Source organism: Anser brachyrhynchus (assembly GCF_964034855.1).
Source record: "Anser brachyrhynchus genome assembly, chromosome: 2".
NCBI lineage: Eukaryota > Metazoa > Chordata > Aves > Anseriformes > Anatidae > Anser > Anser brachyrhynchus.
The window spans coordinates 87767381-87788189 of NC_137695.1; the positions used below are offsets into that span (position 1 = coordinate 87767381).

At 43.4% G+C, this 20809-nt stretch overlaps 1 protein-coding gene across 5 annotated transcripts in view; it reads left to right on the top strand.

Moving 5' to 3' along the window:
• The window catches only part of VWC2 (von Willebrand factor C domain containing 2), a 57063-nt gene that overhangs the window by 788 nt on the left and 35466 nt on the right, over window positions 1–20809 (top strand). For 3 of the 5 annotated variants that reach the window (XM_080578955.1, XM_080578959.1, XM_080578956.1), the window contains exons 2-3: window positions 540–1321; window positions 8671–8800. In XM_080578955.1, coding sequence (XP_080435081.1) covers window positions 608–1321; window positions 8671–8800 — 844 coding nt within the window. In that variant the 5' untranslated portion in view covers window positions 540–607. Of the gene's footprint in view, window positions 1–17; window positions 150–539; window positions 1322–8670; window positions 8801–8906; window positions 9857–20809 lie in introns of those variants that run through there. The other 2 variants (XM_080578958.1, XM_080578957.1) reach the window with 2 other exon arrangements.

A 20809-nucleotide genomic window follows, 5' to 3' on the forward strand; every position in this document is an offset into this window, starting at 1 on the left:
GGCGGTGTGTGCTTGTGCGGGGAGTTGAGGAGCGGGGCGGCTCGGCTCTGCGCGCTTTAACGGGCTCGCTCTTAGTTGTCCGTTAAAACAGACGTCCTCCCCGGTGGGTATGAAGCCGAAAAAAAACCAAACTTCACTCTGAATAAGAGGTTAGTGAAAACCATCGGGCGTGCAGTCAGCAAGCAGGGCTCAACCGGCTGATCTCGGCTCCGGACCGCGCTGCGTTTCGGGGAGCTCCGCTTAATTCGGCGCGTGCCCCCCCGACGTGTGGCCGTAACCCCACGGCGCCCCGATCCTCGGCAGGCCGCCGCTGCCCCGAGCTGCGCCTCCTGCTTTTACCGAGCCGAAGACGTCCGTGCCCAGAGCCCTGCTATTTATGAGACATCGCGGAGCCGGGCTGGAGGAGGGATGCAGCACCAGGCTGTTGTTTGCCTCTGGCGCGAGGTGCCGAGGCAGGCTGCGTGTTGTTTGAGATGCTGGAGGCGCGAGGGGGGAGAGAGGCGCGCGAGCTGAAGTGTTGCTAATCGCTCTCTTCCTAGGGACCGTGGATCTGCGGAGCGCTTCCCTCCGATGTGAATGCAGTGTCCCCTGTGGGATGCAGTAGGTGATGCCCAGCTCTACTGCAATGGCAATTGGAGCTCTCTCTAGCTCGCTCCTCGTAACCTGCTGCCTCATGGTTGCCCTCTGTAGCTCCACCATACCCGTGCAAAAACTGGCCAAGGCTCAAGACAAACAGGAGATAAAAGCGAGCCAGGAAAAGAGGGATCACACATCGACAAGGGATAGCCAGACAGGCCCGGGGAAGATGAATGAGATCGGCAGGAGCGGGAGGGAGGAGGGCACCAGGGACTGGAAGAGCAAAGGAAGCAGGACCTACTCGAACAAGGAGTCGTGGACTAAGCAAAAGCAGGCTTGGAATAGCCAGGGCACGGGAGGTAAATCCGGGAGCGTTCAAGTCCAGGAGCAAAGGGACGCAGCTGCCGAGGACCCTCGGGTGGCTGAAGACTCGTCTCTCCCGGCTGCTGTGGCGAGCGCTACTCCCGAGCCTCCGGAGGAGTATGCCTACCCGGACTACCGCGGGAAGGGCTGCGTGGACGAGAGTGGCTTCGTCTACGCCATCGGGGAGAAGTTTGCACCGGGTCCCTCCGCCTGCCCCTGCCTTTGCACTGAAGAGGGACCGCTGTGCATACAGCCCGAGTGCCCCAGGCTCCACCCTCGGTGCGTTCATGTGGACACCACGCAGTGCTGCCCGCAGTGCAAGGAGAGGAAGAACTACTGTGAGTTTCGGGGGAAAACCTACCAGACCCTGGAGGAGTTCATGGTAAGGGCCGAAGCAGAAAGTCGTTTCGTGGGTCCTTCTGTCACTTGAAGTGACGTGGTGGTGTCGAAATGCTTTCTCGGAGGGTGTTTTGGGCCTCCCCCTCCCCTTTTCATTTCTGTGTTAATGCAACTTCTGCAGTGCTGTAAAATATTCCCCTCAAACATGACCTTTCTTGTTCTGTGATACTGTAACATTTTTAAATGAGGGGGCTGATCTTTATTAATTCCTCTGGTATTTACAGTAAAAAACGCTACTGGAAGGGATGCTGCTGGGTGGTAAAGTAGATTTTATGAGAATTTCCAGCATTGCATGTGTTCCCTTAGTCTACCGTTAACAGTGAAACTTCTGCCTTGCAGGGATCAAGCAGGGTTTGGGGAGCTGACTCCCACTCCTAGTAATCGGACAGTGGTGATACCTTTTTCCTAAGTCATTACTTTTCTCCTTGTTATTTGCTGCTTGAATTGGGCTGCCAAGGTTGTGTAATACTTGGTTTCTGAGAATGGTTATGGGCCTTCTTTTTAGTAAGAGCATGGCTTACAATCTGGATTACAGTGATGCTTAAACAAAGGACTTGAAAAGCTTTGTTTAGAGAAAACCTTTCAGAGCAGGGCCTTTTAAGCATCACTGTGTAAGATCATTATTGTTGAAAACGCAACTTGTTTATTACGTTGTACTGAAAAGTTCAAGAGTTGGGGCCAATTTCCTGGTTGCTTCTCTTGACTTTTTCCCTTTTGTATTTTATAGTGGCTGAGATCTGCAGGCAGGCTCTAAGAATGTGCTTGGGAATGACTGTTAGATACGGGTCTGATTCAAAACCCCAGTGTGAACACACCTGAGATTTTAGAATTGAATAGGTTGAGGGGAGTGTGAAATCCAATTCAGAGCTCCGGCAGCTTGAGCCCCTTGCAAGGTGGAGAAAAAGAAAATGCATTTGTGAAGGCCATAAATAAGTTACCACCTCTGTTCTCTGTGGTACTTACGTGTTCTTAGAAACTTAGTTCAATTTGTAATGTCTTTCCACATTCTTCAACTTACTGAGAAATAAATAAATAAAGGAGCAGAAAGACTCCCCTCAGAGTAAATTCCAGCATTTCCCCATGGCCTCTTCAGGTAGGCAAGTGCAGAGCCGTGGTTTTCAAAGCGTGGCAGGGAACATGGTGTCCTCCCTTTTGCCGTGTTGCCCTCAAGGACTGTGTTCAGCTCTGGGGCAGCAGTTTTCCAGTTTAAGAGGAAGAAGTTAGGTTTAACAGGGGCTGGTTGGTGTGACGTGACATTTTCAGAGGTGGGTTTGGGGATCCTTTCCTTTCCAGCACAGCTAATTCGAGAGGGTGGCCAAAGCAGTCATGCTTCTGCACATGCTCTCTGTAGGTCTCCTTATGGAAGTTTTAAAGGCTTTTCCTCACTGTTTGCTCATGCTTTTCTGACAAGTTGCACTTCTTTATCTGTATACAGTGCTGTTGTATTAATGGCTGTAATCTGAAATGCCTTGTTAAGTGTGTGCCAAGAGGATAAAACCTTAGGGCTTCCTGTTATACTTGAACGTGGCTGGCAGCCTCAGTAAAAAGGGAATGCCCAACAGTGACACTTACAGAAATGTTGTTCTGCACAGGCTTTGGCTTTCAACTTTCTTTTTAATCCTATTTGGCCTTTAGCAGCTAGCTGTGTTGATGCCCTCCTGTAATGGAATATCATTTTCCTTACTTCTTTGTGTTAGACAGCTTTGGGAAGCAGGGAGAATGGGTGCCTGCTCCAGAAATTCAAGGGAAGTTATCAGCACAGCTAGGCAGTGGGTTTGCAGCCTGCTTGTTTCGGCATGTGGGGTCATTGGTTTTTAGTTGGGTTCCCACCTTGGTTCCAATAATACGAGCACGAAAGTGTAAACGCAGGCATTTACCCCTGCCACTGCAATCAGCTGAGATGTCTGGCTAAGGGAAGTACCGATGTAGTCAGATTGCTGCTGAGTGGAAGCAATTGCAAATGCAAATAATCGCACTCAGTTTCAAAGGCCATTTTACACGTTTAAAGTTGACTGTCTTACAGAGCTTGCTAATATGCTACCTCTTGATTAAGGTCAGGGAAAGAGTTTTAAATGGGTAGCAGTCTGATTTTTCTCTCTCTGCCCGTTTATCTTCAGTTTGTGGCCAAGAGTGTCAGACACCACTGAAGGAAGAAAAAGGTGACCTCCTAACCTTCAAGTGAAGTTACTTGCACATGTATGTACAGATGTGTAAATATACGTGCAAGTTTGAGAGTTTGCTTATATAAAATTCGTATATGGCTTGACGTAGCAAACCATTTCCTCGACAGGAGCCAGTGCTAATTCACAGGCTGAGTTTGCCAGGGAATGGGAGGGTTTGATGCATTTCTTCTTTGATTGGCAGCTCTTCCCGCAGGCTTTGTGTGCGTGTGCACACGTGTTTTTCAGCTTTTTAAAAAGGGCATGGATGTCAATACAAAACCAGAACACAGGTGTAGCAGAAGGATGAGGTCTCATAAAGCTGTTTTCATCAGCACCACTCTGCTCTCCGGTGGGTATAGTGATGCAGTATGGCAAATGCATCGCAGGATCCGTACAGGTGAAACTGGAGCAAAAGCCTTAGCTGGTGAAATGCAATTAGGAAAAAATTGTGCACTAGAGCTAGGGATTGCTGAGCACATACCCCACGACGTGTTTTTCAGTCTTACAGTAACATTTGAAAATACAGACTGACTTATAAAATAATAGTCTTAAAGGACCATAAATTATCTTCAGAAGTGTATTATCATTTGGGAAAGACATACATTTTTGAAAGTTGTTGCTTTGTGTGTTTTGTTTAGAATTTCTGTGCTACCAAGAACTGTTTTTTGTTTGTTTGTTTTGCGAATAACTTGGAAATCTGGAAGTCAGCAAACCCAAGTGGATTTTGAAATGTCTGTGAAGAGATGCAGAAATAAAAACAAGGCTGGTATGTTTATTCTTGTCAGCCTAATCCTGTTCATGTTCTCCTACATTGTATAAGTGGAAAGAAAATATTGATACATATCCCAGTAGAATAGTAAATCAGTTTGTGATTGTGTTTTTTTTTTGTTTTGTTTTATTTTGTTTTTTAAGCTTAGATGTTTTCAAAGCTCAAGGAGAAAATGTACGTTACAAATAATTTATAGGTTCTTTTTTATTCAGCTTTTTTTGTTGTTGTTTGGCATGTGGAAAGAGGGTAGACAAAGCTCAAATCACTTCAATGAGTGTAAATGACTTGTCACTTCTTAATTATGACAATTTATACTAAGTTGCTGAATAAACCTACTGCCCTTACTAAGATAAAGTTTTCTTCATGTCCCAGTAGTGGGAAATCTACCAGTTTACACATTTGTGTGCTTGCGTTTTCCCTACATCTGCAACTTCACAGTACAACAGTTATACATCTGTTTATAAACTTCCCTTTAAACAATTATAAAGAAGGGTGTTTGTTTTGTTTTTCCATCTGTACTCTATTTTCTACAGGTTTTTACAGCTGTCTGGTGAATACTTAAGACTTCTGTGCCTCTTGTTGTCTTTGCATGGTTTTTGCCTAGGCAAAGCTACTTGTGTTGTGTAGTTAACGTTAATAACTTAATCTGTAGACCACGCTTCAGAGAGAGGTTGCTAGGTCATATTGCTTGCAGCCCAGCCTGGTTATGTCAAATGTGCTAAGTGTGAGTTCTGCTAAACTGGTAGCTTCCCAAATGAATGAGTGGGATGCTCATTGCATTGGCTGTCATTAGAAACTGTGCTGCAGGGAATGTTCTTGCGTTATAGGAGTGGAGGAGAGGAAACGGAGGACCAAATGTGTCTTTTCATTCTGATTTATTTAACTGTTGTTACATACGCTGTCTTATTGTCTCTAGTGATGATTATGTCTCCAAGTATTAAGCTGCCATTAAGATGAGGAAAGAAATGGTGTTTTTTTTCCAGTTCCCACTACATCATGATGATATATAAAAAGCAGTGCTCTACCATTTAGTCCGAGGATGAACAGATAAAGGTTTACACTAATACCATTTTAGCAGCTACATTTTCCTTACATGCCTGAAAAGAGCTACGTGAAAACAAACATATGCAGAACCTCCTCGACCCTGCTGCCATTACTTGTCCTGGAGGGCTGCACTTAGACGTGTGGTCCTGCTGACTTCAGGAAACCGCGCAGGAACTCCCTCAAGTATAAAAAGTGGCGAAGTAACAGTGGGGGGAAAACAGTGGTGTCAGACAAAATGGGATTTATGAGCATCAGAATCTGGTCTTTGGTTGTGGCTTGTACCTGGTTTGGGATAACACCGTGGCTGGAGGTTTTGCTGTGCATTTCCCATGGATTCTTACGTGAAGTAACCACACCAAGCGTACCTCTGGGTTTCGTCATGTTCCTAGATGAGTGGATGATGGGACCCTTGGGCCAACGAGTGGATAGAGTCACAAACTGCTGTTTGTACAGCAAGCATAACTGCCTGTGACAGAGAAGTCAGAGGAGAGTGTTCGTCTTGTCCAGTAAGAGAAAAGCTGGACAAAATAGTGCCTGACAGATGACAGTGCTTATTAAAGGTGTGCTATGTAAAGATGGAGAAAGAGTCATTGCCAGGGCCTGTAGTGACAGGACAAGGGCCAACAGTTTTAAACTAAAAGAGGGGAGATTTAGATCAGATAGAAGGAAGAAATTCTTCACTGTGAGGGTGGTGAGGCACTGGCACAGGCTGCTCAGAGAAGCTGTGGATGCCCCATCCCTGGAGGTGTTCAAGGCCAGGTTGGATGCGGCTTTGGGTAACCTGGTCTGGTGGGAGGTGTCCCTGCCCATGGCAGGTGATCTTTAAGGTCCCTTCCAACCCAAACCATTTGATGATCCTATGATTCTGTCTGCATTCCCCTGAAGCAGCCCTTCATCTATCACACAGGAAGGGTATTCATAACTACTGTATCACGTGGGTGGAGTGCTCAGTTCATGAAAGATGTAGTCTTCATCTATATGTGCTGTGTGAGAGGGAAGGCCATTGTTCCAAATTATCACTATTAGACAAAAATTTGATCTTTTTTTTCTCATTTTATAGCATTTTCAATGCTTTATTTAATGGCTTGTTGCTGTAGAAAATTTAGGCTTATCTCTGTTTGGAATTTTTGTAAACAACCTACTTAATTAGAATATTAAATATTACAGATGAGGAACTTTAGGAATGACATCTTTTTGCTGTTACTGTTTCCTGATTGTTAGTAGATGTTCTGTTTTTTACATCATTTTCAGTACTGAACAGCGTAGATACAAAGTGAAGTTGCGGGAGAGGGAATATCTGTTGTAGTTCCAGGCCTCACTGAACTGCGATTTGTCGCAAATTTGCATGTTTTTCAAGTGATGCCATGAAATTTTGAAACCAATTGAAAGCTATAGATTTGCCGTGTTGAGCCTTGTCTGTGAAATTGAGTTCTAGTAGCATTGGTCGAGAAGGTTTCCTAATTAAAAACCAAATGTGTTTTTATAATTTAGTATGTATTTCTCTCTTCATGTAACTCCAGAGGGAAGGAGTCTCACCAGTGACTTGCAAATAACGAGGGGCTCAGGTTTGCTTACATTCAAGATTTCACGTGGAATTTAAGTGATTGCCTGAGATAGCTGACACTGAACACTGGGTCAGAAATCTCCTCATCTGCTGGTACTCCAGCTCTGCAAGTGAACATGGCAGTTTATGAGCAATTACAAGACAAAGTTCTTGTCCTTAAGCCTGCAATAAAAATCTGCAGTACCGGGCTATCAGTCTGCTTGTAGCACTTTATAAGCGCATGGTGTGTTTTTGTCCTGGGTAGAGTGCAAAGCAAAGAGAAATCTGGAAGCAACTAGCTAGCGAAGGAAGTCTGAAATAAATAATAGCAATAAAAGCAGAAAGCAACACAGCAACAGACCCTATTTAGGCATTCTACGCAGAGGGGCTGGTGTGAAAAGATACATGAGTGCATAAACAAATGACAGCCCTGGCAGGTGGGAAGAGAAGTGGCAAAGCATGGATGAGCATTTAGTTGGAGATGATGCTGCGCAAGCATCAGCATGTTTGGACTTTGGAAGTGAGAAAGATGTGAAAGTGGCGAGCAAGCGGAGAACGGACTTGAGGAAAAAATGTGACAGGCTGCTTCAGAGATAGGGAGAAGATAGCAGATGATCTGCAAGTTAGAAATCTGCATGATTTTTCACAGCAAAGGATTTTTTTTAGGCTTGTGGCTACTCTGCTCGCGTTGGAGAAGTGCAGAGGGTGGTTGTTTGGCATCAGCTGGAATCTGGAATGGGAAGGAGTCCAAGCAAAATCAGCTTTGTCAAATTGTTGACCTTAAGTAAACCTAGAATGTGCACAGATTATGGATTTAGAGGATCATAGTAATAACATGCAGCCGCACTGTCATCCTGCACTCTGAGCGTGGATAGCAGCGTGGTTTTTGCAGTGCTGTGATGAGATTTACAGTATACCACTTGTTCCTCCTTAGCACCGTTGCTTCCCTTCACCTCCAGCTCCTCGAGTGGTAAAAGGATGTTACAGATGCCACGTGCAGCACCTTCTCAGGAACACTGAAGAGGACATCTAGCAAATACAGACGTTTTAAAGTCCATATTTTTCTTAAATATGGATTCTAATTTGTTTGGAATTAATTTCACTGAAGTAGGTCATTTAAGTAATTATCTCCTGGTACTTCTATTCTGTAGAAGTGTTCAAAACCCAGTAATGTTTCAGAAGGTAAAAAAGGGATGACCCTTTTCTGTGCTTCACCCCTTTCTTTGAATTGCAGTTTCTTTTCAGAAAGTTTCAAATATTGCAAAAAGAATAGGTAACTTCTGGGAAATAACATGAATTCACAGAATGTTTTTGCTGACCTCTCTATGAAAATGATCATTTTCAATAAAATGCAACTTCCTGCTACCAGAAACATTCAAAACTGGAAAAATTGCAATAAGGTTTTACATTAAGTTTCATATTTCATTTAGAAAAAAAAATCCTTTATTTTTAATACAATATTTTTTGCTAAATTAATTTTTGAACTTCTGATGGAATTTAACCAAATTTCATCTGAATTATGAACCTATTATGCTGGAATTTCATTAAAAAAGGGGTGGGGAATTTTTTGCTTTATTTGTGTTAAAGTGTAAAGACTTCCTGTACCCAACATCCCTTTGACTGATTTCTTTGGGGCACAGGTTCAGAGCAGAACCTCTGACTCATTCTGCAGCAGTCCCATAATTTTGCAGGAGCCTGGCCTTGCCCTTTGTGCTATTCAGGCCATAAAAAGCATTTGGTTTTTAAAAGGGAAGGAGAAAGAGATCGAGGAAAGAACAAGAGAGAATTAAAAGACGAGTGGATTTGTGTTTCAGGTTTCTCCGTGTGAGAAGTGTCGCTGTGAAGCCAATGGAGAAGTGCTGTGCACTGTGTCAGCTTGTCCCCAGACCGAGTGCGTGGATCCAGTGTATGAGCCTGATCAGTGCTGTCCCATCTGCAAAAATGGTGAGTGACTGCTGGAAAACTAGACGGGGGTTTCTCGCAGAGAGATCCAAATGGCTCTGTTCTGTTTTTGCAAAAAAAAATTCCATTGCTTCCTTCTTCCCCAAAGGGAGATGGAGAAGGATTGCGTGTGGGAGGTGCCTTCCCCGTTTGAGGAGGCAGATCTCCTCGTGACTGAGATGGACTCAGTTATGACCTACATGGATTTTTGTTACCCAGGAGACAATCAGAGTGTTAATGCCAGATATTCATGTGACTTCTGGGTAGAAAATCTGCATAAACCCACTGTGAATACATTTTATGTATCCACACTAAAACGCATGCAGGCTGTTCATATTATCCACCTTTCAATCTGAGCAATAAAAGTTACTTTTGTTCTCCCTTCTTATTTGTTCCCCTTTCAGAGATTCTTCTCTTTTTTTTTCTTTTTTTTTTCCCTGAGGCAAATCAAATGCACCTTATTGAGCTCATTTAATTTTCATAACTAAATGAATTAAACTCCCAAGTTTAATTGAATACTTTTCGTAACTAAATTAGACAGAAAGTCTCTCTACTCCCAGAAAGGGCTTGCATTAGATCAAAGTCTTGGTCTATTTAGAAGAAAAAATTACATGACACACTAGCTCATCACTTATAAAGAAGAAATGATAATTTATTAATAGAAATGAAAGCTGCAAAATCTCAAATGAAATTATATATTAACTATTTTTTTAAAAAAAAAGACGTTTAAAAATACTGAGATAATTTGCAGACATACATTATTTCTCTAGAATAGGTAGGTTCCGTTACATTAGCTAAAATAAACGGATTAAAACGGTGGAAAGGCTAGGGGAGGAGAGAGTGTACAGCATGTGCTTTCCCACAAATTCAACAGCAGATGATAAGGGACAGTTAATTGCATTGGAGGAGTTTCGTTTGTATGGGTACAGAAGTAATTGCCTCCCATCCCTTAACTGGTCGTTACAACCCTGAAGGAATTTGTTCCTGGTGGTGCAGCTTAAGGGCACTCTGCTTTCAGAGGTGAAGAGAGGCATTTTTTGAGGCATGGAGGACGGAGGGCACTCTTGGCAGGCAGGAGGTGTGGTTTCAGTGCCGGGGATGGAGCTACAAGCACACCGCGTTAAGTCTGCGTAGTCTTTCCCACTGGACGTCTCCAGGGGTGTTGCTGCTGTTTGGAGCTCCCCTGGCTTTCCTGTCAGTGCATGTGCTCCCGCACTGTGGTGGTGGCCATCTCCTGCGGTTGCTTGCCTTTGAATTAAGCTGGTACGACAGTGTGGGGCTTGGCTTGGCTGTTCCCATAGATTCCCTGATGCATTTCCCAGAAAGGGGGCCTGTTGCAAAAACCATGCATAAAAATGCCTTAGTTATGACACGGCTGCCTGCTCTCAGAGCACAAAAGCTGAATAACCTGAGCCCTGCCTGCAAGAAAAGGGTGTTCTTGTCCTCAGCATCTGAGTCCCCCCCGTTAATTGCATATTCCTTCAGTATACCCACAAGCTGGCATCACTGACCCAGTTTCAAACCAAGGTGACCAGAGCTGACTGTTTCCACTGAGCTGTCCTGTCACTTCTGTGCATGTCAGAGAACCAGGAGTGGTTTTCCTTGTTAGCTTTTAGACAAGGGAGAAAAAAAAAAAAGCCATTAACAATAACAACAAAAACAAGATAGTTCAAAAGAAGCTTGGCTTTTCTGGTTCAGCAGCTTTGGTATAGTATAGTAAAGAAATTCCTGAGGAATCCTTTTCCATCTGAGGAGTTGTTTTTAAAAATACCAGGCTGTTTGCTTTCAGAGCTTATTTTAAAGCATTGGATCTGTGCAGTTTGCAAGGAACTTCAGTGAATTGCTAAATGTTTTAATTAGATTGGAGCAAAAGCCTATTGAGCAGGAAAACCTAGCCTGCCTCATCCCGTCATTTGCAAGCCTACTGGAACAAATGCACTGTGAATGTGAGTCAGGGGAAACAATCCCAGCATTGTGCTTCAGGGTTTATCGCAGCAGAGATGACCTCGACGACATCGTGTCAGTAACCCAAAAGAGCGTAGGAGATGCACAGTTTGCTCAGCCACATAATCTGCGTGGTGGGAAAGGTGGGACTTGCCTTACAGGGAAGCCGTGGAAAGCATGCAAGGGAGATAGATGGCTGCTTTTGCACTCAGCATCCTGCCCTTGGTAGAGCAAGAAGAGGTAGGAGGTGAAGTTCGGGTTCTATGTGTTTATTAAAATCTGTGCACTAAAAATGCACAATTTTTGCTCTCAGATTTCCCTCCCATTCCTGGCACTTCATCACATGCAATGCTCTCCCAACTTGCCTGGGCTGTGGATTGCTGGTGGTGAACCAGCAAGAGCTAGGGAAGTGCCTCCGTCCCTAGCAGGACCACGGACAAATGCCTGATTAAGAATTGTAGACGAAGTCTCATGGAGGCCGGTCATTATTAGAAATGAGTGAATTCAGTCACTTGGCAGATGTGAGACACTGTGCGTTATCCCTTGTGGGAAGGAAGGGGTGTAGCTGACTTCTCTAACCTGATTCCACAAAAGTGCTGGCAACCCTTCAAAGGAGGGATGGATAGACTGTGGTGCAACAGTGCATGTGCATAGGTACTCACTTACTTTCAGCATTAGAAGTGAATGGAAAACTTGCAGAGTGAGGAACAGTCTTAGGTGTAGGATTTAATAACCTTCTGTATCACAGCCTGTCTGTCAAGAAGGAGCTTAGATACTTTCATAGCTGAAGATGTTTTCTTCTTTGTGAAGAGGGACAGGTAGTACTTTAAAGAAGTATCTGTTCAGAAAAGTAGCTTACAGAAGGGATAAAAGGTGCACTTCACTGAGAAAATCTTTGGGTAGGGGGAATTTTCATGCTTTTTATGTCACAAGTCACTACAAGTGAACCATTTTATGGTTATTTCATCTACGTGCCCTGCAAGGAAGCAGTGTGGGGACAGAGAGGAATGGAAGAGAGGATTTATTTGTGTGGGGATTGAGCTTCATGCTTCAGGTAACCAACAGCAGCAAAAACAAGAAAAATCCTCCTTAAACTTCAATCTGACTTTAGAGAGCTGCACGGAGTAACTAGTGCCACATGCCCATCTCCTTCCTGCTTTACAGTACTGGCAGTGTAGTTAGCTACTCCTGTGGAGGCAGGTCCTATTTACAGTGATACCGGTGTGTTCAGAATCTGGCACAAACATTTCTACAGTCCGTAGGGAGTGAAGAATAAAGATAATAAGCATAGTGCTCCCTCTCCATTAGAAAAAGGCTGGGCATTTGTTGCCAGTGATTCGTTTGGGTGTAAAGGGGAGTGGTTAGTACTGAAAGTGAATTATTTTCCTAAATTGAATTACCTTGGTTGTCCGTTCCACTTCTGTTTTCAGTGTCGGAGCCCCAGTAGGCGCGCGCAGCTGGATGCAGCCGTGCTTGCAGCCTGCTGCCACTGCAGAGCGGGCATGGGAGCTGCGTGTGTGTATAGGTATGTTGGGTTAAGCCAAGAGCCCAGACGGAGCCTGGAGGGGAAGAACGGTTGCTAGACCAAAAAAAAAACACAACCAGATTGTTCCAAGGTCTCCAACAGGTTTTTGTTTCTCTATACGGCTGAAAGATTGCCCCAGATAAAGTGAAGTTGGTTCTGATGGCTTCTCAGCACTTACCTGTTTGGGCACTGGTGGTGTTTCTGCGTCTGCAACAGATGGAGCTACAGGTCTCCTGTCAGCGAAGGCTCAGAGATGCTCAGTCTAAAACATGACCACGTCATGGTTATTGTCAGGTCTGTGTCATCCACTGGGGATGTCCTGCCTGTTTTCAGTGACCATGCGGCGGGAGAGATGTTGCTCCAGATGGAGTCATCTCAGGTGCCTTAGGCAGACTCCGTCAGGACCTCCTTTCATGTTTGGGGTCGTACTTAAATTGAAATATATGCGTCATGTGGCTGAAATAGCTGCTGCTAGTAAGGTGCAGGTCTAGCATCATCTGTGTGGGCAGAGGGAATAAGTGGTCCTGGTTTTGTATACCCTTACTGTGAGGCTGGACTTACTGAAATTTGCCCTAGTTCCTTTATGCAGTATTACAACTTTAATGTAAGGTGGTTTGGGAATGCTTCTGAATGGCAGGTGGGGAGCTCCATCTGTGTGAGGTGCTCTTAGGGGTACAACATGGCTTTGTCTTACTGTGGGGCTCAAATCTATTTTAAAATGGTGGAGAGAGGGTGTGTTGTTGGCTGAGGGACCTGTCCCACCATAATAAGGCCAAGGGCAGATCCAACGAAGCTTCACCTTGCAGTTCTCAAGTGAGCGGCGTGTTTGCTTTTCCTGCAGCCCCAGCCTTACTCAAGCACCATGGAGAATCTGACCTGTAAAATTTAATGTCCTTCTGCAGTGTGTTTAAATAAAATATGATATTCCCTCAACCGTATATAGCTTGGTCTCGGGAATGGAGAAAGTATCATAATGCTGTCCCAGTAGAGGTCGAGACAGGACTATTGCAAACATCAGAAATTTAACTGCTGTGAAATTTAAATAAGCAGTACCTTTGATTCTCCTCTCTTCTCTCTATTTACTTTCTTCAGTCACGCCTTGGCAGTTAATTTATATAAAGCAGAGGCGACACAGAAGTTTCAAAGTCTGAGGGTGGTTCTTCAGTCTGCATGAAGCAAGGTATCAAATCGGGTGGTTGTGGTGGTCTTCTATATGTAAAATATAGGAATCCTAAACTGATTGTAAAGTCCAGTTGTTAAGATTGTAATAGTATGTCATTTATAAAAAAGGAATTTTCATTAAAAAATAACATAGTGAACAAGAAATCCTTTAACCCTGATTCCTGTCCCATCTGTGCTCTATGCACCAACATGGTGTTTTCCTTTCTCATGTGTTCAGCTCAGGCATTCATATGCCTGTGTGTGGAAGGTAGTATTTGTTCCATGTTTCTGTGTGTATCAGTCACTTAGCAAAAACTTCTGCACAAAGTTTCTGCTTTAATTGGCTGTATTTCATAAAATGATTTATAATACAGGACTGTTAAACAGGAAATATTAATGTTTCAGTGGGAAAAACACCATTAAAGTTGCATGAACAGCTGTATGTGATTAAAATTGCCTAGAGAATATGTAGTTAGGTGAAAAACTGCAGCAGGTATTTTGGCAGCTATATATTGAAAACAAAGAAATATCAGACTTGCTCCTTTACGGCTGCCTTGGGCATTTAGAGTGGCTTCCAAATCTGGTAGGTGAAGTCAGTAAACTAATAATAGTAATTTTTGGTGTTGTTTGCTGCTGTTAACAAAGTCGAGATGAAGTTCAGTCTGCATCATCTTAATTTAAGGGACTCCTTTAACTCTATTGTATCTCTGTGCTTGCCTCTCATTTTCTCTCATTACTCTGGAAAGTTGGTGGCTACCCAAGCAACATGTGCTTCCAGCGCAGAAATCACAGGATTTTGTTCTTGGGCCACATTTTCCTCTTAGATTGGATCTGATGTAATGTGCAACACTGCAAAGCGGGCCAAGCAAAAATGTATCCCAAAATCACAGTCTTTGTTGTTTCCAACTCACATATATGTGCAGGAATGCGCATGCATTTGAGATACAGTGCTGACTTGTTTTCATGTTGAGCTGGCTAAGTAGTTGCAGGTGCTGTTGTTTCCTCTAAGGGCATTTCTTTAGTGTGTTTTGCTGACTTCCAAGTTATTTGGTTTATCTCATGATAAACAGCTATCAGAGGATGAGAAGGGTCTGCCTGAAGACATGGCAAAACTACCCGTTTATACTGAGCCTGAATCTGTTACAAGAACAATTCTCTCTACATACTGTATATATATTTATTGCATATATGTACAGTGTATATACATTTTTTTCCACTAAGAAGCCAAAATGCTTTCAGCAGGGAGTTCTGTTGTTGAAAGGCAGCAGTAACTGTCCCTGAGTACATAGCATGCTGTCGTTTTGCTCAGGCACGTGAGGGCAATCAGAAGTTATACTAGTGTTTAAAGTAGTACTTTTATATTAGGTAGGAGGATGCAGAAGAGCCTATTAAAATATAAAGGCAGTGTATCCTATAGGCATTCCAGAACTCTCTCTGCAATATTTTCTCATTACAGGCTGCTGCAGAGAGCCTGAGCAGCTTTTCTTCAGCAGCCAGTTTTTCTCTCTGCAGGCTTAGCTCATGTGTCACACCTAAACTCTGCCCTATCAGTCACTCATGGCAGCTGGTTGACAGGGCTGTTGCTTTGCTGTGGGTTGAAGCAAAAGACGGAGAGAACATGCCCCAAACAGTTGACTGGCAGGGATGGCCCCAGGTGACCATGGAGAAACAAGCTGCCTGCTCCTCGCAGTACAGTCAGGACACTGCTTCAGTGTGTCATGGCTCCTTTGCTCTTCAGAGGTATTTAGCTTCAGCTCCAGGAGCAGAAAGGTGGAAGCCAATTTAAAAATACAAAACAAAACAATAACGACAACAAAAAAACACTGAAATTCTTGGGGATGTGGGGGAGAAGAATAAAATTTCTGTCAACTTTCATGTATTACAAAAAAAAAAAGTTCTGATTTACCTTATGTACCTTACATTGTTGCTCACCATGGCAGTTTCACACACCTGCCATCCTGTTTAGTCCTGGGTGCTGGTTCTGGTTCAGACAGGAAAGTGACTTCATGCTAATATCCACCAGGGTATTGCGGTGAACAGTGTGCTGTTGCTTGATTTGTCCTGCCTGACAGCTTCTGTTTTACAGAGAGGCATGTTTGGGGATTTGCTTATTTTCCAGTGAATTGGGTATCCCCTTAGTTTGTATTGCAGTTTATTTAATTTTTTTTTATATATCTTATCTGTCTCTATATGTGTAAATCAAAGATATTCTGCAGTCATATTGTGTCCCCTTCGGTCTCCACATACTGCATCCAGTGTTGATTCTTTGGTGTTTGAAGAAAGTTCTGAAAATGAATATTAAGGGAGGTGAAGTTTTCCTATACTCAGTCTTATTCTTTACGCTGGTTCATTAGAGAAGAAATCCCAGTGTTAAGGTTGCTCCCATGTTTTGCTCTTGGATGTCTATTTTGATTCTGTATACGTCACTAAGTGAAATTGTGGCAAAGATTCAGAGGGCATATTTAAAATATTTGTGTGCATCTCACTGTATTATCCTTGGAATAAAATTCTGTACCAGTGGAATACCATAGTATTTGATTAAATTATGATCTCTTAAATTCTAAAACTCTGTCTTGTTCAAGATTGAGTTACCATAGGTTAATATATTGCCTGATATTAGCTGAGCCACAGCATCTGTCCACGTGAGCTCTCAATTGCGTTCTCTCTGCAAATAATCCCATTTGTAAATAAAAGCTATTTACTAGCTAAGTGCTACAGCAACACAGTAATAGGAGTACATGGCTGATTAGTATTTTGCAGTGTGCTTAAAAGGAGCAATGAAGAAAGATGTACACTGTGTGTGTTGGCTTTATATTCACTTGGTTTCTTACATTTCTATTTTATTAAGTTAAATCAGGCATCCAAGAATTTGTGTGGCTTTCAAAGGAAGTGGAGTCTTACAGTAAAGTGTGGTGGTATGTTAGTATAGCTGCTTTCACACTCCTCCCCCCCCCTTCCCCTCAGAGGAAGAAGGGGAGAAAATATGATGGAAAGGGCTCTAGGGTTAAGATAAGGACAGGGAGATCGCTCAACAGTTATTGTCACAGGAAAAAACAGACTCAGTGTAGGGAGATTAATATAATGTGTTACCTATCACTGGCAGACTAGAGCAGTGAGAACTAGGAGCAAAACTAATGACACCTTTCCCCACCCATTCACCCTCTTCTAGCTACTTTCCCCAAATGTCACAAGGGAACGGGGAATGGGGGCTGTGGTCGGTCCCTGATGCTTTGTCTCTGCCGCTCCTTCACAGTCACTCCCTGCCCCTGCTCCACGCGGGGTCCCTCCCACGGGATGCCGTCCTTCCCGAACTGAGCCTGCGGGGGCTGCCCACAGGCAGCAGCTCATCAAGAACTGCTCCCACACGGCTCCGTACCACGGGGTCCATCCCCCAGGAGCAAACTGCTCCAGCACGGTTCCCCCACGGGCGGCAGCTCCCCCCAGACCCCCTGCTCCTGCGTGGGCTCCTCTCCACGGGCTGCAGCTCCGGCCCGGGGCCTGCTCCTGCGGGGGCTCTCCATGGGCCGCAGCCTCCTCCAGGCCACATCCACCTGCTCCACCGGGGGCTCCTCCACGGGCTGCAGCGTGGAGATCTGCTCCGTGTGGGACCCATGGGCTGCAGGGGGACAGCCTGCTCCGCCAGGGGCCTCTCCACAGGCCGCAGGAGCAGCAGTTGTTTTATTTTTCCACTTTCCTAAATCTGCTCTCCCAGAGGCCCACCCACCGTCACTCCCTGGCTTGGCTCTGACCAGCAGCAGGTCCCTTTTGGAGCCGGCTGGAGCAGGCTCTGATCTGACATGGGGCAGCTGCTGGGCCCTGCTCACAGAAGCCAACCCTGCAGCCCCCCTGCTACCACAACCTTGCCACGTAAAGCCAAGACAATGATATGCTTAAAATCTCCCTTTACTTCTAAATGCAGTGCAATTTTCTGTGCTTATTTTTTCACAGAAAGTCAAGGTGTAACAGTTAAGGAAGATGTGAATTGATCCATGTGACTTACTGGTGAATGGAAGCAGAGAATTGGCTGATTTTGTTAAACCAAATTTTCCAAACTTCAGTTCTTAACACGTTGCTATTCCATAGTTTGTGCTGTTTAACCAAGGTGGCCTTTCCACACAATGCAGCACTAGTAATGCAAACACTGCCTTTACTCGTCATAACTTCTCCTCCCTTGGGATGTCTTCTATCTTAAATGAGCATGACCGCAATTTCAGAAGTTTTTTTTTTTCCAGTCCTGTTTAAACTGTACACTTTAAGTGAAGCACAGATGTGATGCAGAACAGGAAAATTTGTTCCCAACGTTATTTTAACTAGGGGATGACTTGTATGCCTCTTCATTAGTTTGGAAAAAGTCCCAGAAGGAATAGGAGTGACAGGCTCTTAGGGAAGAGGCTAAAAGACTGTTATTTTCATTAATATTTGTAAGATTGCAGTGCTTGTTAATTTTTGGCTTGTTGCTGTAAGTAGTGCCTTACTGTTTCAAACCACTGCACTGGGGAACTGCCCTATGTTGTGTGCTGTGAGAGTGCTGAATAAAGTCCCTGACGATTACCATTGCCCATCAGGTCAAACATCTTTATCAGCTAGAAACTCAAGTGCTTTCCCAATTTAAAACCTTGATTTTTAAGCTGGAAGCAGCTTTCACTTCATGAACCTTTGGATTGCTTCCATGAGGGTAATCATCTATGCAGTTTTGTTTCCTTGAGCATGTTCAGGTGTACAGATGTGATTCAAAAAATAAATAGAAAATAACAGTTCTAAAATAATTCCTTACCTTCACCGGCACAGTTATCATAATGATTAGCATTCCGAAGATGATAGACAACCAAAAACTTTGATTGCTGTTTTTATTTAGGAAAACCTTATAATGTTTTCTTGCTGCCTACACTGGCGCTAGTTAAATTTTCAATAGGGGAATGACTTCCTAATGAAAAACACCACTTTCTTCTAAATGCCCTTTTCTCCTGCTGAGTCTTTAGCTCTCTTTGCTTCTGTGCTGGTAGCCCTTGGGTGAGAGTAATTCCAGCCTGTTCAAAATTCCATGCATAAAACCAGCTTACCTAATAGTCTTGCGGATGATGAGTATTTTTCTCCTCTTGGTTCTTGCAGTGTTAGGACACACTGCTGTGGCACGCTGGCTACTGACCACCTTCCTTTGAAGCACTTGCAAGCAGCCCATCCATAAGTCACACTCAGTTTAGCAAATGAAGCACAGGGGAAGCAGCTTTTCACTTCATGCTCACCCAACATGTGATTTATTTCTTTCATTTTCCAATGGAATTGATCAGATGGAGCAGTGGCAGGGAAAAAAAAAATAAAAAAAAATAAGCAGTGCATTGTAGCAGGACTCAAGATACTGTTGAGTGAATAGCATTGAGTAAAGAAGATCTATATCCAAGCAATTGGCTTGGGGCCTCTTGTGTTTGAAATACTTACTCACCATGTGTCATGTCTTTTCTCAGAGGTAGTTCCACATGAGTGTGGTGTTAATTGCTTTTCCCAGAAAAAGTAAAGGTGTTGTCTCCTATGCTCCAAAATAGTTCCCATTCCGTTTTGATAATATGATCCCAAACCCTTGGTCTAAAGCCTGCTGGAACATTTTGAGTTCAAAATGGAAATCACAGGTTAAGCTGGGCAATTTGGGGGGGAGATACGCAGTTTACTGAGTTCAATTAAAGATAGAACATAAAGAGATTCATGACTGTTAGTGATATCTTATGAAGCCAAGCAGCAAGACAGCACAATGGTAAATGTAATTCACCATACCCATATGTCAGGTAGTGAAAGAAATTGCTTGGATATTTTGATGACCTCTTGTTAAGATTTCTGCCAAGGGGTTTTAGTTAAATATCAATGTGAAATGCTTTCTGTAAACATCTGTCAGGCTTCATTAAGAAAGGCGTGCATTTATTAGAAGTGTGCTATTATATAAAGACTGGTTCCTCCCACCTGATTTGTATAATGTTGTGTGTTTGCTGAGCACTCAGCAAAGAGAGGTTGCAGAAGTACAGAGAAGAGAAACAAGAAAGCTCTGAACACTGCTGAATATTCTCCTGAGAGAACAAATTAGGGCTCTAGTATTCATAGCACTTGAATCAGAAATCACTGGGTAATGTGTTTTACTGGGGGAGAGGGATAGTGCCAATAAACATTGTCCCTGTACTCATAAGGCAAAATCAAGGGAAAAGCAAGAAAATCAAAAGTCATGATGCATAAGAAGGTTTTTAATGCACCGTGTAATTAACCCATGTAACACACTGTACAAGATAGCACTGATACGTATTTTCCCAGGATTAAAATAAAGATTGGATCTTTGATAGGGGGAATAAAATACCAGCCTAAATGTAGCTACAGTGAAACTGCTTGGAGTGACATGCTGTAGCCTGGAAGAAATCTGTCTACAGGAGTTCTTTTTTGCATGAGCAGAAATTCAGCATTACTGTTTCATACCGTCCACATCTTAGAATTTCCTTTTTGAACTGCCTCTTTGTAAAGGACTTTGCAGAAAAAGGGCTAGGCTACCTTGACTTTAGTCCAGCCAGACACATCCTGGAAGTACACATATCTTCTAGTTAAGCCAGACCTAATTAAGAAATCTCTAAAACAGCAGCAATCCTTTTCCCGCGCAACCACTGCACAATCATTTTGATGTTTGCTGGGACACAATAGTACCATCAAAAATTATGCTTTCAGGTTACTCAGTGCATGCAGATGATGGAGGAAAGAGCTAATGAGGATGCCTTTTGGCATGTTCTGCTTTCAGCTATTCTATGAAGCTGTATTTAAATGACCTAAAGGTAGGTCACCCATAAATTGCTTGTATAATAGCTATTCATGCTGGCTAAGACAGCTGTGGTTGGTCAAAGGGCTCTCTGTAGTTATAGTTCGCGTGTGTTGAAAGCAATCTACTAAAGGGTTAATTAAAAAAAGAGGCCTCAGAAGCAAAGAAATGATAGCAGTTTATGGAGTTAGTTGTTATGTCAATGCAATAGAGAAATGTGCCACCCCACAATGGAAAGCTAATTATTTTCTTGCCATGGCAGCTTGCTAACCTGATATATTGCTAATGAACGGATTAGACAGAGGTTTGGCAGCCACTAACATGAGCGAATGATTGTTTTTAAGACCAGTTCACCAATGCTGAAGTCCAAGCAGGTAATGATTATGACAACTTTCTGAGACAATTCTGCAACCGTTTTTTAGTGTATCACTCTCTCTCTCTCTTTTCCCATAGGTATTTATATCTAATTACCCATATACATGCCTAAGCATTCATGCATACATCTGGAATACGTCAGAAGATCTCATTACCTAGTTTGTAGCCTAAGCATTCAGTCCACAGGCTGAGTTTTCATTTCAGTGTGCTTAAATAAGGCATGTTC